Genomic DNA, 17063 nt, shown 5'->3' with positions numbered 1-17063 from the left:
TTTATGTTTATAATGTTCATCATTGTTGTTCTATTATTTATTACTTAATCCATATGTGCATACTCATATTTATGGGCATGCACAGGTAGCTGCAAACGTGCAGATTTGACAAGTGATGGTAATCACAAATTTATCAGTGTGCACACAACCTTTTTCTCTTCACTGAAACACTCGCCTTTGAACACATACAAAGCCAATGTAGTCAAAAGCTTTGACAGTTATCCTTAATCCCACACTAGTGGCAGCTAGAGCCTGCAATCGGCATTACACCCCCACAGAACGGGAGTCGGGTTAAAAAAGAAAAGAAAAAGAAAAGAAAGCATCGTGGAGAAATTACAATCAACCGGTTTTGTGTTTTTGGAAGCAAGAATGTGTCCGACAGATTTCAGGGAAGGGGAAGTTTACTGTAAGTGGAAATTTTAACTTGATGCCGGCGCCTGGGTCAAAGTCAGCATTTCATCAATAATATTGCAATTCATCTTCCAAGGGACCATCAATATCCTTCCCAATTTTCACAGCAGTCGGGCCGCAAGATGCCAATATTTATCTGCTTTTGGACAGATGAATGGATTAATAGACAGCTGGCTAATTTTTGCCAGCTGTAACAGCATGTGGCTGGTATTGTTTTCATCTCACAAGTCTGTGTGTGTGTGTGTGTGTGGGTGGGTGTTGTCATGCCAAAAAGTGGTCCTGGAGACTGTAGCATGAACTACCACAGAGGCGGTTTTGAGTGGTTTGGCAAGTTTTTATAAGCTTGTGGATAGATTTTGTCACTGCGATAGCATCATAACCGTATGAGATTTTACTGACGTCAAAACAAAGTCCAGGTTTGAAGATGGTTGTAGTCCAAGCCAAGAGTCCTGAGCGTTCATCGTGAACTGGTGTGACTGGTGTGAAGGTGTAGAGCCAGCACATATTTGACTTTACCGGATATATGTTGAAAATAATTTGTAATATGTGCTCAAAGACTAACATTGTAAAGGAAATTAAACTTTGCAGCCAGTGTTGATAGATAAATTTCATTCATGCGCACACACACACACACACGCACATATGTACAGTGTGTACACACAGTTACGGCTACAAAACTTTCCTGTGTATACATCCTGACCCACAAAGACACACACACCCCCACAGGAACCAGAGTAATTAGTCAACAGTAAAACAACAATACTCCACATTCAGGTCTCACGGCAGAAACCCTGTGAGGCCAGCTGAGGGGTTTGGCAAATCCATCTCTGCCAAATTTCCCTCAGTTTTAAAGCAGATTTTATTTCTCTCCTCTGCAGCTCGGGCTGGTTTTAATAGTGCCAGCAGGGAGGAGGTTTGTCTGCGCTGTTTATCGTTAAAACAACCAAAACGCATGGCAACCAAAATGGTGGTCTACATGTTCTGCTCAGCGCCACACCTGCTTTAAAAACCTACAGCCACAGAAACACACTTCACCGTGACTTGATTAGTAAAAAAAAAAAAAAAAAAAAAAAAAAATATATATATATATATATATATATATATATATATATATATATACATGTTCTAGCATTGACACACATTTTGCTTTTTGCTCCTTTTTTCAAACCAGAAATCGGCTGCGGTGTTTCTTAATTCAAGCTGCAGTCTGCTGCAGTAACGTGTACAGCTAACTCCCAAAATGGGAAACTGCCAATGTCAGTAAATGTAAAATTACAAAAAGTAAAAGCTGTGGCAAAGTCTGAAAGTGGAAAACAAACTCATTTGAAGTATTTGTAAGTCCTGTGGTGCAATTTAGTGAGATCGCCTTGAAAGTTTTGTTTTGCAGACTGGGTTGTATTAACAAAGACTTCGTCCGATAAATTACATTTAAGGGATGTTAAACAAGAAGGGACCTTTTCTCGTTAAAATGCACAACTCGTTTGCACTGCCAAATATGTTCCAGAGTAAATTTAATGCCACGGTGACTGCACGTCTCATCATGTCAGTGAAACATCAGTGTTCACTTCCAGTGCAAAGCGGTTCCCCATAAGCTCCCTCTTCAGCAACCAATGCATGACCACTCAATGGTTAATTTACAGGACGCCACTTCTTTAAACGTGAGAATGACTATGATCTTATTAAGACATTTTATAAGTTAACACTTGAGCATCATTTCTCATTTAATTTAATCCTCCCTTGACATTTGTTAAGAGTTTAAGCTGCTCAGCTCCAGCTACTTTATGTACACTTGTGGTATTTACTTCCCGCGCAGGGCACGAAGCCACAAACTACACCAGTGACAAGTTTTCAAAAGGAAAAGCATAAAAAACAAAAGTGGGGCGCTGCTGAGGTCAGAGAGATCTTTCCCTCTTGTTCCCGACACAACACACAGTAACTTCCATACCTCGATAATAACATCACACCACAACTCTGCGACCACACAAGTGCAGACGGACAGAAATCACGATCCTCACAGTACAAAACCTCGTGTTTGTTTTAATGGAGCTGTGGTTAAGTGGAGATCCCCTCCCTCCTCCCAGCTTCCCTCCCCGACCTTCACACGCATCTTTTGCCTTCACAAAGGGCAGCAGTCCTGCTACTTGTCAAGCCCCTGCCTGTTTGAAAAGGACTCTGCAGCTCAGTGAGCGCTTGCGGCCAGCAGGATGCCTGCTTCTTTATTTTTCCTCCTGGGACTTCAGCTGCAGCATCAATTCCCAGAGACCCCGACAAAATAAAAGCCCTGGTGGAGTTTTTAAACACTTAATGTGTGAGTGAGTTAAAGGAAGAGAGATTCAAGATTTGGATCATTCCATGTTTGATTGTTTGAAAGTAGTTGACTAGGAGACAAAATTTCCATGAAATTGCACATTACACATCCAAGATAGTTTCGCTGACCACAAGTGGAGATCATTTAACACTGTCCAGCATCTTGAGCAAGAAATTCCAGTTTTTGAGATGTATTGTCATCGATCATTGGTTAGAGAACTCTGACAGAATACTTTTAAAAGTCACAGCACGGTGGAAACTATGTGTGAGGAGGTTAAAGGTCACATATAGTATAGATGGATGTAAATGTCTGCAAGTCTTCTGTGGCTATAATCTGGTCTAAGTTTCATACAGTGAAACTAACAAAAGTCTGAGTCCAGCTCACAGTCTGTATCCAGAAACTGAGCCTTTAAAGCCAGCTGTCAGCAGTTCTGTCGCTTTATGATGTCATAACAAAGCAGTCGAGACCCTCCCTCCCAGATTTGCTATATTTTTATTCAATCAAACAGAAAATCAATCAGAGGAGCAGCTCAGATCTCTGCAGAAATGATCATATTCCACTGCAAATATTTCAAATTTCAATGTATATACAGTATGTATATATATTTCCTTTTTATTTTTTATTTCATTTTGTCTTTCCTTTGTCCAAGATAGAAACTCTGAAGTCAAATTCCTAGTATATTTACACATACCTGGCAATAAAACAGTTTCTGATTCTGAGAAACATCTGAAAAAGTCTTGTGATGGACGTCAACGCAGCAGAAGTGAAATATGGGACCAAATAACTGGAGGTCGTTATTTTGGCTTTGGCACCTGATGAGAAATAACGTTTTCGTCATTCATTTCTTCATTTATTTTTCTGATGGGAAGGAGTTCCTATTAATCTTTCCTCAGCACAATGAGGCGAATAAATCATATATTGTTGGTTGTTTCAGCTTTGAAGACTTTGAACTCACTGACCTGAGGAAGAGACCGAACTGTTTGAATGATGAAATCAAACCCGGAGCAGGAACAAGTTAAGTCTGAGAGCAGATCGGCAGCGGGTGGAAAACAATAAAAAGCCAGTGAGGTAGAGCTGCCCCTCCAAGACGAAAAACCACTGCAGGGCCTGAATAAAACATTTCTCCAAAGTGAAATAAAGACATTGGGGCCTGGTGTTGATGGCCGTGCACTGGTGAGTCTCACACAGGAATGCACGGGGCCAAATAAAAAGGCTTGCAGGGTGGATTAAACCGCTGGGAACCATCGCACACAACTCACCAGCAGCCACATGCCAAATTCTGCGGTGCGGCAGCTGCCATTTTCATATTTCCCATTTTCCACAGTCCCCTGCTGAGTTTCTCTGTTTCCCTGCCCAGTCCGGGCGTCTCTGTCACCACACAGAGGGCAAAGGTTAATCCCTTTATAAGATATCAGAAAACACCAATACCATTATTGACCTCTTTCACATAATAAGTTAAACTTTTGGGATATATGAGCTGAACTCCTGTTCAGAATCTGACAGGTGGTGAATCTGTGTTTTGTCTGATGCAAAATGATTTAACTCTTCAAAACAAACTTAGAGTCTTCAGCTGGGGCCGCTTTCACAGAAACAGACTCTGATTTTGGATCACATCAGACTGACAGTCTGATTTGAGGTAGACGTCTAAATCCATCTGCTGCGCACAGCTGTCTCACACATAATGGTCTGAAGTAAAACTAATACGCCGTAATTTCTGTGTAATTTAAACAGGAACCCATGACTGACTGAGCAAAAGCTCATCAAACTGCTGGGCTCGCTTTACTCCAGCAGAAGTTTCTCACCTTCTGGGAAAATTCAGAAGTTTACAAGACGATTTCTGTGGGAAAATTCAGCAAAGACACGAACCACGCAACAAAAGCACCACTTTACAAATATTGCACCTTATAAATGGTTTATTAATGAGCTAATTTACACTATAAATCCTTTATTAGCTGTTACAAAATGTTCTATAAGAAAGTAAAGAATGACCTGCTGCTTGCCAAATATTGAGCCTGCAGTTATTTTTGTCCATCTCGGCCTCTTCGATTACAAATCCTTTGTCTATAACAGCTCAATATTTGCAACCAAATAAGAGTGAGAGCCGGTTATAAATAATCCAAACTCATTAATAAATGGTTCTGTGTATGACAAGTCTCCCTTTTGAACTCAGTAAGATTGATGAGGCGTAAGAATTGACTTGATCTTGTCAAAAAGTGCTCTTCAAACGTATGAAAGCTTTTGTTTTGTAAATTTTAACAGCAGTACAGAGGCCGCCTTACTGACTTAGAATGACTGACGACGTTGTCACTGCAGCCCCTCAAACCTCTTTTCCCTCTGACTGCTTGAAGCTCCACTTTGTTAGAAAAAACCACAAATTTTGAGCTGCGTTTTGCTCCTCTATGCTATCTCAGTGCTGCTGGTTAGCGGGTTTCCCTGGGCCATTCTGGGGGCGTCCCAGACCCATTTCACTCCACACATGGGGATCTAGATGTGAGCCATGTCCTCTGCTGTGACAGACTTTTATTCCAACTGAACCACTTCGAAACAGCTTTGTGTGGCAGGTTTGTCATATAGAAACAGAAATTGTAGGAGGCAGAGTTTGCCTGGGGCAGGATGACGAACTATCCCTTCTTGGAATAAGTCTGTCTTCATTTTTGTGAAACATTCCCAACCTGCATTAAAGACTGGCCTGACAACTACAGACCAGTTCCGAAATGACTTTGTGAAACTGGCCCCCGGGAGCCGAGGTTTTCGCATCACTTTAAGCAGCATGAAATGGAAGTTTTTCCACCTCCAGAATATGTTTCTGATCAGGAGATGATTGTTTATGAAGTTTGCAGCTCTGTTTGACAAGCCTTGATGATTAATAATATATTTCATACTGTTTGTGCAGATCATTCATTCATCTAAATTCAAAATAATAACAGATTTTTTCTTCTGATGTTTTGTGTGTCATAAATTTCCTTCATGAAGAGGCTGCTGCATACTTGGATGCTGACACGGGATTCACTGTAGCCTCCCACACACAGCTTAATGAACTTTTATGTATGACATAGTCGTTTTTAGTTTTTCGCCAGGAAGTAATTAGTGTAATGGCAAGAAAGTGAGCACTACCACATGACTGCAAAAAGCAATGTGATTAGAGACAGGTTAAAACAACACTGCGGAGAGATGCCCACAGCGATGTAAATGATTAGTGGCTCACAGAGTCAGATAATGAAGGCATCTATCAAATGATGATGAATGCGTCTAATCAGTCGTCACAAATTTGTGTTGCAGGTTTGAGCCCAGCAGATTAACGAGTCTCGTTGCAGAAATCTGACAGAGAACGGGGGGAAGGGGGAGGGGGCCCTAACAACCAACCAACAAACAAAATGTGTATTTTAACCGAGCGGTAACCCGACATGATGTCACTCGCTTCTTTGTGAATTCCTGTTTTTTAACCCCGATGTGATTGTGATGTGATTTGGCTGCTGCCATCTTTGTCTTTTTTTTGAAAACCAGAAGAAACTGTTTATCGAGGATTTGACCTGCTCAGTGGTGGAGCAGTCTGTCATTCCCACAGTAGCCACGCCCCCTAATCCACCCCCTGTTTAGGGTCTATTTTCCTCCAAATCGCAGCGTCACTTACACAATTAACATTGTGTTGTACTGAAGACTGTAAACGAGAGAGTGAGACCAGAAACTCATCAGGAAAACGTTTACTGAGCTGATAAAACAAGGGAGAGGTAGGGGCATATTCCCATAGACTTCAATACAATACAGTGCAGGGGTTGGTTTCACTTTTCAGACTGTTCACTTTCACATACAGACTCACAAACTCAGACTATCTCATTTGTTTGCCGAGTGTCTGCGAGGACGGCGTGTCACTGCCAGGCCTCAGAATCAGGAGGTTTGTAACTATGAGTCTAAATCTGTCTTTTCTTAGTTCTTTTTTTTTTTATTATTATTCTCAATTGCTGTGGCCTCAGGGCAAACCGTATCCTTTCTCAGAGCAAAGCCTCCACCTCGGGCGTCTCTCAGTCATCCCAGAGTCAAACTGTCAGCTGTCAGGGATGCGCTGTAAACATACTACTGAGTGATGAAATGAACTTTTCCCCTCTTCTTCTTCTTCTTCCTTTTCTTTTCTGCACTTTGAGCTGTGCCGCTGTATTTTTCTGTTACACCATGTCTCTTTTTTCCAGACATAAATTTGGAAGTTTTTTTTTTTTTTTTTTACAAAAGTGGCACAAACAGTGAAACTGTGTCAGTAGAAATGCTAAAAATGTACTCTGTGTAAACAGCAAATTAAAAAAAAGATGTTTATTCTGCCAAAACACACATTTAGGAACGAATGTAAAGCTTCACGTCGTTCGCATGTTCTGGTGCCGCATGTCATGCGAGGTGCTGCATTTAAATAAAGGTTTGGCTCACTTCATTCATTTGGTGACAAGGCTTCAAGCCGGGAATGTGAACATGACAGGTTGCTGTTATGAGGAAGTAAAGACCGTCCAAGTTGTTGTTTATGGAGGACGGGGGGGAAAGCAGAATGAATGATCTCTGTTGGTAAAGCGATGACCTGCCTTAATTCTTAGACAGCTCATTTGTAATGGGTTAATTACTTAAATCTAATTATTAGATTACATCTAATGAACAGAGGTGTATTTGTTCTTCAGCCAAACCTCAGCTGACATCGGTGCTGCTTTTCATGGCTGGGCTGGGCTCCTTAGTTCCAAGAAAATAAAAGGGAGTTCTTAACGGCAACGGCACACAATGATAGTTTAGACAAAGTGTGCCTCTAATGTTGTGGCAGCCATTTGGGGGAAGGCCCTTTCCTGTTTCAACACGACAATGCCCCCATGCACAAAGCCAGGTCCGTGATAAAATGTTTTTCAACAGCTGGGAGGAATTCAAGGCCCTCGAACGTTTTGGACAGGAAACACAGGCCTATAGTATCACCGTCCGATCTCTTTAATGCTCTGCTGGCTGAACAGGAGCAAACACTGTGGCCATAAGTCTGAAATCCGCCACACATGTGGTGTAATGTTTGGGTCTCTGCATATGTGTTTACATACCGGCTGTCTAATAATGTTTGCAGGTTACACTTCAGCTTCAACTACACTGGGCATTGTGTTACTTTAAACTCTAAAATGTGTTGAGTTTCAATAAAAAAGGCATTTACTCGTCCATCTAATAGATCAGCAGATTTCTGTTTATGTTCTTTTATCAGTTTAAGTGCTTTTGTTGTGTAAACAGTTGTTCATTATGAACAGATATCAAAGTACATTTATGGTTCCTATTTAGATAAAGAGCATTAAATTTAGGATTCATATAATGAATATTAAACAAAAACAAGATAAATGATGTTGAGTAGTTTGCAGCACTTCACAGTTACAGTCTCCTATCACACAGTAACTGTGAGATAGATGTCTGACTGCTCCTGAATTCATTCTGCAAAAAAAAAAAAAAAAAAAAAAGCAAGTGCAAAGCACTCAGCCTGAGTCATAATGAAATAACTTCAGAGACACAAGAACAAGAGTCCTGCAACAGATGGTCTGGTCTCCTGCTGAGCCCCGATCGTAACATCTTGCAGTCAATCTAGGATTACACGAAGGCACAGAGACGGCCTAAATCTGATCTAAGGCGAGTTCTCCAAGGTGCCTCAAAAAAGTGCAGCGAAGCCGGTGAAACTAAAGTTAATTTAATTTCTCCTCAGTTTGCTGCACTTCGCATGAAATGAATGAATAAATAAAAGTGAGCTCATCCTCATATTACTTTAAGTGCCAAATATTTACCCTTATTGTGTGTGTGTGTGTGCACGGTATCTGCTTCCTGCTTGATTTGGAAGTATTTTGTCATTTTGTTGTTGTTTTATATCCTCCTCTGATTCTTACGTCATGCCTCTATATAAACTTTGTTCTTCAGGGTGCTACATAAATAAGCGTATTGCTGTCCTTTCTATATAGGAAGTAGTAAATGAGGCATGCTGTTGTTTTTGTTGAGATGAAACTGAGCTCAAATTGCTGCCATGTCACATCCACACCTGCTCTTTCTTGTTTTTATGCAATCTTTGATAGTAGCACATTTTTTTTATACTAATAAGATTCCCTGGCGAGACAAAGGCAGTGAGATTCAAAATAAAAACATAACTCAACTCAACATCACATTTTTCCCGACTGTCAACAAACTCTTAGAAAAAAAAAAAAAACAAAACAACGAGCTCAGTCCACCTTAAAAAGTCAGCTCTGACAGCCTGTACACACATTTCCTGAAAACGCCCCGTGCAGAAAAAAAGCCGAGGAAAACTGAAATGAGTGAATAATAATAATAAAGACACGCTGTTTATCCAGACAAGGTGGGTTGGACATCTGGGCGGACATAGTCCAGACAAACTTTCCCCTCAACTTTTTCCTTCTTCAGTCATCATCATCATCATCATCATCATCATCGTTATTATCACTCTGATCACTCTTTATTCCTGCCCACAGTCTGCAGCAGGTCTCGGAGCACCGACCCCCCCGGCAGGCAGGCCTCTCTCGGCCGGACTTGGGAGCCGGAATGAGCCGCTGAACGGATGGAGGAAGCCCCGGCGGCCGAGCAGTGAACCAGCCGAGCCGAGCCGAGCCGAGCCGAGCCGAGGAGCCTTCATGCTGCCCGAATAAAAACCGAGTTTCGTTGAGCGTCAACCGAAGTGACACCATGTTGGGAAACCCGGGGACTTATGCGAACAAGAAGAGGAAGAAGCCCGTTCTCAAACAGTAAGACTCGTTTGTTGTTCGTTTAAAGTGTTTTTGTTTTTATGTTTTTGTGTGCGTGTGTGTGTGTTTTCAACTTTTTAGTTTTATTCCACACTTTTGATTTTCCGCCCGGTTCAAAAATTTCCAGCGTTTTAAACACAACCGCAAACGCACCTTTCAGTGGTCGGTTTACTTTACGTGCGCGCTCAAAGTTATGTAAAGACGAGCATTTGGAGAAGTTTCGTTCAAGACTAAACTCGATTAAAGTCGGGTTTCATAAATGTGTTTTTTTTTTTTTAAAGTGAAAAGTTGTGCTATCAACAAATATAAACCTGGCTGAAATGTGGTGGTGGTGGTTGTGTTGTGTTGAGTTGAGTTGTAGTCTCCGGACTCTTTCGGACGACCTTAAGAAGTTTTGCGTCTCGCTCGGATCTGGCATGGATCTCTTGCCCTCGCGCATTAATAACAATCAAGTTGGAGAGTCTGTGCTGCTCTCACGCGATACTCCGAGGAGGAGGGTGTGTGTGTGTGTGTGTGTGTGTGTGTGTGTGTGTGTGTGTGTGTGTGTGTGTGCGCGCGTGCGTGCGTGCGTGCGTGCGCGTGTGTGTGCGCACGTTCGTTCGTTCGTACATGCATGCGAGAGTGTGTTATTGTAATCTGAGTGTGTGTGTGGTTTCCTTTTTCTAACTTTTTAAAGTTTGTTTACTTCATCTGCATTTTTATTATTCTAATTATTATTATTACTACATCAACACACTTGACGCTGAATTTTACTTTGAACACAACTTTATTTTAAAGTCAGTGACAGAGATCCAGAATCAGAGAGAGCTCTCCATGAGTACGTAGAGAGCTTTATTATTATTATTATTATGAGTCCTGTAAAGGTAGATGATAAAAAGAGACCTGTGTGTACGCTGACTATTCACCGCACCACAATATAGTCACAATATACCACATTTCACTGTGTGTTAGTGCAGCTGAGGTGGATTTCTGTTCTCTCTCTCGTATGCATATACACAAACGCACAAACACACAGATGTACGGACCATCTCATGTTAAAGTGCTTTGCTCATAGTGGAGCAAATTTCAGCCACTGGACTTTAACTGGTTGTGTGTGCTGTGTTAATACGAGCTCTACAGTGTGTTGAGTTAAAATGAATTCTTTGGATTTCTGTTTATATTCTCTATGCGTGGATGTCAGAATCATCTGATCTGTAGTAAAAAGTCTGGTTTCTCCTGTTACTGAGAAGAAACTGTTGTTGAATCAACTGCAACAACGTGGCCTTCTTTCCTGCAGCGGTAACTTGAGTGGATATGCTGTTTTAAGGCGGTTTGTTTTAGTTTAACGTGTAGTTTTTTGGCGGATGGGACTGGATCCTGCTCTCAGACCAGTTTCCAGGTCCTTCCCGGGCAACTTGAGTAAATTCTTGTGAAAGCACATCATCATTGTATTTATATAAACAACAAGTCACATGACTGTATGTGATGAGTGAAGAGTTGCTTGTAGTGACAACCCCGCGGAGGATTATCACTCGTTTCTGTTGTTGCCCACAGCTTTGTGAATGTTTTCAGTGTTTTTCACGTCGTTGTTTTGTCGTTTGTTTTTGTTCCCCCTCCCCGGTATCATCGGCCTCAGGAGAGGGCGGCTTTTTTCATCCACCAACGCTTTTATACATCCACCGTCTATAATCAGAACCAGCCCCAAACAGCAGTCAGACCACAGAGCGTGGAGGAGCTAAAAATGCAAACATCTTTCTCAGGAGTTGGTGGAAACCAAAACGGAGCAATAAGGGTGCATCTTTGCAACTTGTTGAGGTGATCCATAAGTTTCATGATAGCAGTAAATAGGACAGTGAAGCACTTTGTGTTTGCTTTGTAAACCAAAGCCTCCACCCCCTTCCACCACAATCCAGAACACAGAAGTGGGTTTGAAAAAAAAGAAAAGAAACTAAATCCAAGTAAATGTGAACACATGGCGGTAACAATGCCTTTAAATGAGCACCAGCGCTGTTTTATAATCATATGAAATCATATTCGAGGACAGCAATAAGTGTGAAAAGCCTGTTCCCAGTGTAAATCCCAAAATAAAGAGGCGGCCTGTGTTCAGGCGTCTGGGACGGAGCAATGAGGGCTGAGGTTTCCCGGACGGCCCAGCTGGGCTCAGCTGCACAAAGGCACCACTGAGCCTGACTGTAAAAAGCTGTGGTCACTCAATAGGGGAATACTGCAGCAGATCTGGCCATCCAAATTCTCTGTTTTATTACCCAGATTCCTTCTGTGTGCGCTGCCAGTCTCCTTCACCATGAATCCTGCTCTGTGATTAGAAGGACCTATTTAATGTATTCTGTGTACCACCGTGAAAATTAGAACAAGGCCCGCAGTCTCGCAGGGCTTCCAGGGAGTTTGCAGGCGGCATCAAACTTCTTAAACGCTCGGCCATGTGCCTAATGTCCAAAAATGCGAACTCGCAGGTTCCAAATTGGTGACCGTCATCTCATCACTATCTGTAATCCTGTTGTAGACGTCCAGTTTGACAACTGAACAAGAGGTGACAGTGATTTATTGGGCTGTTTCTCCGTAAGTCATTCTCAGTTCTATTGAATAAATCGTGAAGCGTGTCATTCTCTTAGTCCCGTGCAGCTTTTCCATCCAACAGGAGCTACAGCTTGCTGTGAAAATCTAAGTTCATAATACTACAGAGGGCTCATTAAAAACCCTCCGGAGAGGAAAATGACGTGTGAGTGAACGTGCACTTAGCAACAAAAGTTATTCATCTCGTAGCATGGACATTTCTTTCAGCATGCAGTGATTTCCTCAATAACAAGTAATGACATGCTTCATTACTGGAAATATTGTTTGCACAGTAATCTAATGGTATTGTGAGAAATGCATACACAGACACACAGGCAGACATGCTGATAAGAGATGTGGCAGCAAACCGAAACTCTCCTGGTGAACACTTTTGCAGTTAAACTTTGTTCTTCTTCTTTTGTTTCCTTTTCAAAGGAGAAATCCAGCAGTTGAACTGCGTCACTGCGTCTGAGACAACACTTATTTAATTTGGAATATTACGCTGATGTGACTTCTCATACAGTCCACCGGTCTACAGATCATAAAGCAGGTCTGGGCTCGATGGCACTCGTGTCAAAGTGCCTGTTTTTGGAGTCTTAAACGAGACTTCGGGACTTCTTTAATTTTGTGATGAATTTTGTGAACAAGGTAGTCCGCCAACCAAAGGAAAGATTCTGAACTTCTTACAAACCAGGTGATAGCAGAGGTTTGAGTGAAGAGACGTAAAACTACGTTATCTTCTCAGAGATATAAAGCCTGAGTAATACTTAATGAACTATTATTCTATTTTTACAATCTGAAGACTGTAATGGTTTTAATATGTCCCATATATCATTATGGCTTTGATCTGCATGGCTGAGCAGGGTTGAACATGTTATGAGGCTGCAACTCACATCAAACGTTTGATTTCCTGTCCGCATGTCGAAGTGCCCTTAAGCAAGACACTGAAGCTAAAATCACTCCTGACATTTTGAGGTGTGTGTGTGTGTTTGAGGGGGGGGGGGCTCTTGTGTACAAAAGTATCTGCCAGATGAACATAGTGTACGATATGTCTCAGGTCGGGTTTGTTCACCGCCAAGCCAAATCTCTAAAGGACTTTGCCTGTTTGATAATAAGCTCTTGGACGACTGGAGCGGCTGTTTGCCAGCCTAAAACGTCAGTCAACACAAACGCCGACCTTCGATCTTTGGAAAGCATTCGGCACACACCTGACTGCCTTTAGAAAAAGTGCTTGATTTGCTCCTTCCTGGATGATGATACTTTCACTGGACTCTTAAAAATCCCTGGCCCTCATTTACCTCCTCAGAAAAAGAAATTCCTGAGCCAAACACCTCTCTTTCATGCTGTGCTGTGCTCTTCTGGACATAGCAAATTCAGCGATTTATTGCCCGAGCCGTGCCTCGGATTTATTTGGCCTTGGTTTTTCTATGCATCCATTTTGTACTGTATGTTGCAGCTGCAGAGCAGCATTTAAAAACTCTCTCCCGGCATGAACAGAAAGTCAAAGAAAAACGTAGTTTTGTGTGACTTCTAAACACATACAGTGCTCATCAGTAATTGCTGCCACTTGGCTCTGTAGGATTTTGGTAAATTGAACTGCTCCAGTTATAACTCAATCAAAGTCTTTGTTCTTGTACAGTTATGTGCAACATATGTTGTTTTTGTATGAGTTCTCTGTTCTATTTCCGCCTCTCAGTCTGGAAAGCTTTTTTGTAGGCTACAGGCTGCTTTTGTAAACTATCTTCCTTTCAGAGTTGCAGTCTTTGTTTTTCTGCAGCCAAACATGTATAGAAACACATTTTTCATACTGAGTCACCCCTCTGAATCTGGAAAATGCTTCATCAGTGTTGAACAGACAATTGTGTTTCACAGCAGACTGGATGCAACATGGACGGCCTTGTTTCTGGGGCCGAGGTGTTTGGGTTCATCTCTACTCATTCGTTGCGGTGATAAAGAATCCCAGTCGGATTGGATATATGAGGTGAACCGGTTTTCTGTCCTTAAAACGGACGCCCTGATGTCTGCTGCTCAGCCCCGTGATCCATAGCAAATCAAGGTGGAAAAATGGCTCTGAATGCTGGCTTTTGTCTCCTCTAGGCATTTCTGCAGAGTGAGATCAGTCCTGCTGCATTTCTGAGAAAGTACGGCTCCGGGTCTGAGGCCAGCAATTGAGTTTAGGCTCTGAGGAGGAAATTTAATAGCCTGCCATTAAGCAGAGTTTCGGTAAACAGAGAAATTTAGGCAAAGGTAGAGATCTTGAAGCCTCAAATTCTTGATATGCTTCGGAAGTAGTTGACCTGGAAAAGCTGTTGATGCTGAAGATACTCTTTGCGGAAACCAAGTGATTTAAGCAGATTGGATTTGGCCAGATTGCTATAAACCTCTGATTAGTTCCTCTTTCTAAAGGGTTTAAAAAGAAGACTCCTCACAGTTACTGCGAACTCGATTTTTAACAGCTGTGACTGAATCCTGCTATCGGTCTCCCGCTCATAACTTGAATAGTAGTCTTTGAGTTTTTCATCTTGACCATAAAATGACAGCAGCAGGTACTAGTTTCTTTCCTTATCCTTGAGAATTCACAGTTAATAAAATTCAAAACATATAAATTCTTTGCAGTGGGCTGCTCGGTCTTTGTGGACGTTTCTTTAAATGAACTTGAACTAAACCGGTTGAGATGCTGAATCTCGCAAGACGGAGTTTTGATTTGTGCACGAAATGAGGGTATTTTACACTGACGAGACTAAACTTGTAAATTTTTTGAACAAAGTCAAGTCATCTCATTCTTCCTAAAGAGCAGGTCTGGACTGGACTCTCTAATATTAATTCACCAAATGGTTTCAGGCAGGACGACCAACTGAGAGAGAGAGAGAGAGAGAGAGAGAGAGAGAGAGAGAAAGAAGGATCGCTGCAAGTCCCACAAAGATGTTAAGTAGCATTGACAATATTTATGGTGATGATAATGATGTTAAGGGTCATGGTGGCAGAAGGCAGGGAAACCAAAAAACTATGTGAGGGAGAGGACAGGAAGGAGGAAGAGAAAGAAAAGGAAGACAGGAGAGGGAGGTGAATGACAGAAGAAAGAAAGAGAGGAACAGAGGTCAGGAAGAGAGAGAAGAGACAGGAAGGAGGAATGCACCAAGACGTTAATAAGTTCAGAGGGATGTAAAATGAAATAACATGAGATTTGAGCTATAATTCATCTGTACTTCCATAATCAGATGATGGTAGACCTGCACCGCCGAGACTCATCAGTCCTCGTTACCTGTTCTTGAATCTTTAATGACCTTTCTGAGCAGCAGGTGCACAGCGTTGTGGCGTGCCGTCCCAAAACGCTCCCTCACACCGACACTTGGTTTTGCTCCCGGCACGGCATGTGTGTTTGATTTGTGAGTAATGACATGTATCTTCACAAATCCCTGCGAGTTTGAGCTATGAGCTTTGAGCTCTGAGCATGGGTGGTCAAGAGAAAGTCAAGTCAAGCAAACAAAGCTGCTGCCACCGAAAAAAACAAAACAAAAAAAACTGGATCCCATCTCGATTAACTATGCAAGTAGCCAGTGGAAGGGGGCTAGTAGGGTGGCTAGGGGGGTGGTAATTTTGTATATTTTGCATGCTGCCGTCTGGACTGAAAATTGCTTCCTTAAAGAACGAAACAGACCTTAAAAAATGGTGTTATTTCTCTTTTTTTCATCTCTTCTATAACAAACTAACAGAGAAGTTAGTTTTTCTCTCAACCCTTGTTCATAGAAATCACTTCATTTTCAGATTAGATAGCAGTTAGCCCGTTTAGCACACATTGTGAGTCCTCACAGTTAAACCAGCATTCAGTTTCAGTTTAGTTTACTGCCAGTCTGAGCGAATAGAAGCTCAAATCAAGCAATCTGATTGGTTATACAACGGCTATGACGTCAAAATGACGTTTCACAGAGCCGCTCTGTCGCTCCACCACGGCTGCATGGCTGAATATTGGCCGTAAGTGTAACCAGGAAAACTTGGTTTGTGTTGTGAAATAAAGAATTAGGCGAATATGCTGGGAGATGTCTTTTGTCAGCCTTTTGGTGATTCTTGGGACAGTTTGTGGTTGTCGACAGGAACTTTTTGGAAGTGAAACAGCTCAAAGAGAGGGATCAATTCCCAGTTTGGCACTTCCTGCTTGGTTTATTTAGGAAGGTCATTGACGTGAAATGTGAAAAAAAAAAAAAAAAACGTACACATAAATGAGGTCAGCTGTGTGGGAGCTTTTTACTTGTTAATACACATCACTGACGTTGTTTGATGGACGCGAGCTAGCGACAGTGACCTGTAGCTGAAAATGAGCTAACTGACTAAATAAAAATGATTATTATGTTGGCAGACAGCCGCTTCCTGTTGACAGCACTCCAACATTTAGTACTCTTAACAATGGAGCCGATGCTGAGTCAGATGAACAAACGACAGTCACTGCTCACGATGTGGCTTGTCATTAATATGTCATATTTAATTGCCCTGTGTCACACTTCGGCCCGAACATATGACACGGCCTGGCAGGGCCGGTTATCCAGGCCTGGACTGGGTCAGTCTCCGATCAACATATTGAGCATTGAAATAACCAGCTGCATCTCTTTTTGCATCTAAAGGAAGAAAATCTCAGACGGAAATGAAGGCATCAAGTCGAACCCTTCAAAGCGACACCGGGATCGGCTGAACGGGGAGCTGGACCGCCTGACGGACCTGCTGCCCTTCTCCGAGGATGTCCGCTCTCGTCTGGACAAACTGTCAGTCCTTCGCCTCAGCGTGGGCTACCTGAGGGTCAAGAGCTATTTTAAAGGTGAGGAGTCCACCACGGTGCCTCCAAAGATTTCCTATCATGTCAGCAAAATAACATAGTAGGTGTAGCTGGGCCTCCTTCAACTCTGACCTCTAAACCACCGTCTACTTTGGCACAGGGAGACTACAGAGAGACTTACAGAAATTTAAATTAGTTTTATTTGTAAGGCGTGTGCTTTGTTGTCTGCCTTTAAGAATCTGGACTGTATGACTCATGGGCAGATTCAGTTCCCTATGATTAAAGCTCAGTG

The 17063-nt window shown here is 42.1% G+C and overlaps 1 protein-coding gene across 1 annotated transcript in view; it reads left to right on the top strand.

Annotated features, from left to right (window-relative positions):
• The first annotated feature begins 8932 nt into the window (after positions 1 to 8932).
• LOC115035163 (aryl hydrocarbon receptor-like) overlaps positions 8933 to 17063 on the top strand; it is a 28662-nt gene continuing 20531 nt past the window's right edge. The window contains exons 1-3 of the mRNA XM_029492878.1: positions 8933 to 9053; positions 9187 to 9456; positions 16623 to 16813. Coding sequence (XP_029348738.1) covers positions 9398 to 9456; positions 16623 to 16813 — 250 coding nt within the window. The 5' untranslated portion in view covers positions 8933 to 9053; positions 9187 to 9397. The remainder of the gene's footprint in view (positions 9054 to 9186; positions 9457 to 16622; positions 16814 to 17063) is intronic.

The sequence above is a fragment of the Echeneis naucrates genome, chromosome 21 (genome assembly GCF_900963305.1).
Source record: "Echeneis naucrates chromosome 21, fEcheNa1.1, whole genome shotgun sequence".
In the NCBI taxonomy this organism is placed as follows: domain Eukaryota; kingdom Metazoa; phylum Chordata; class Actinopteri; order Carangiformes; family Echeneidae; genus Echeneis; species Echeneis naucrates.
The sequence above is the reverse complement of the archived record's forward strand: the minus strand, read 5'-3'. Positions and strand labels throughout refer to the sequence as shown.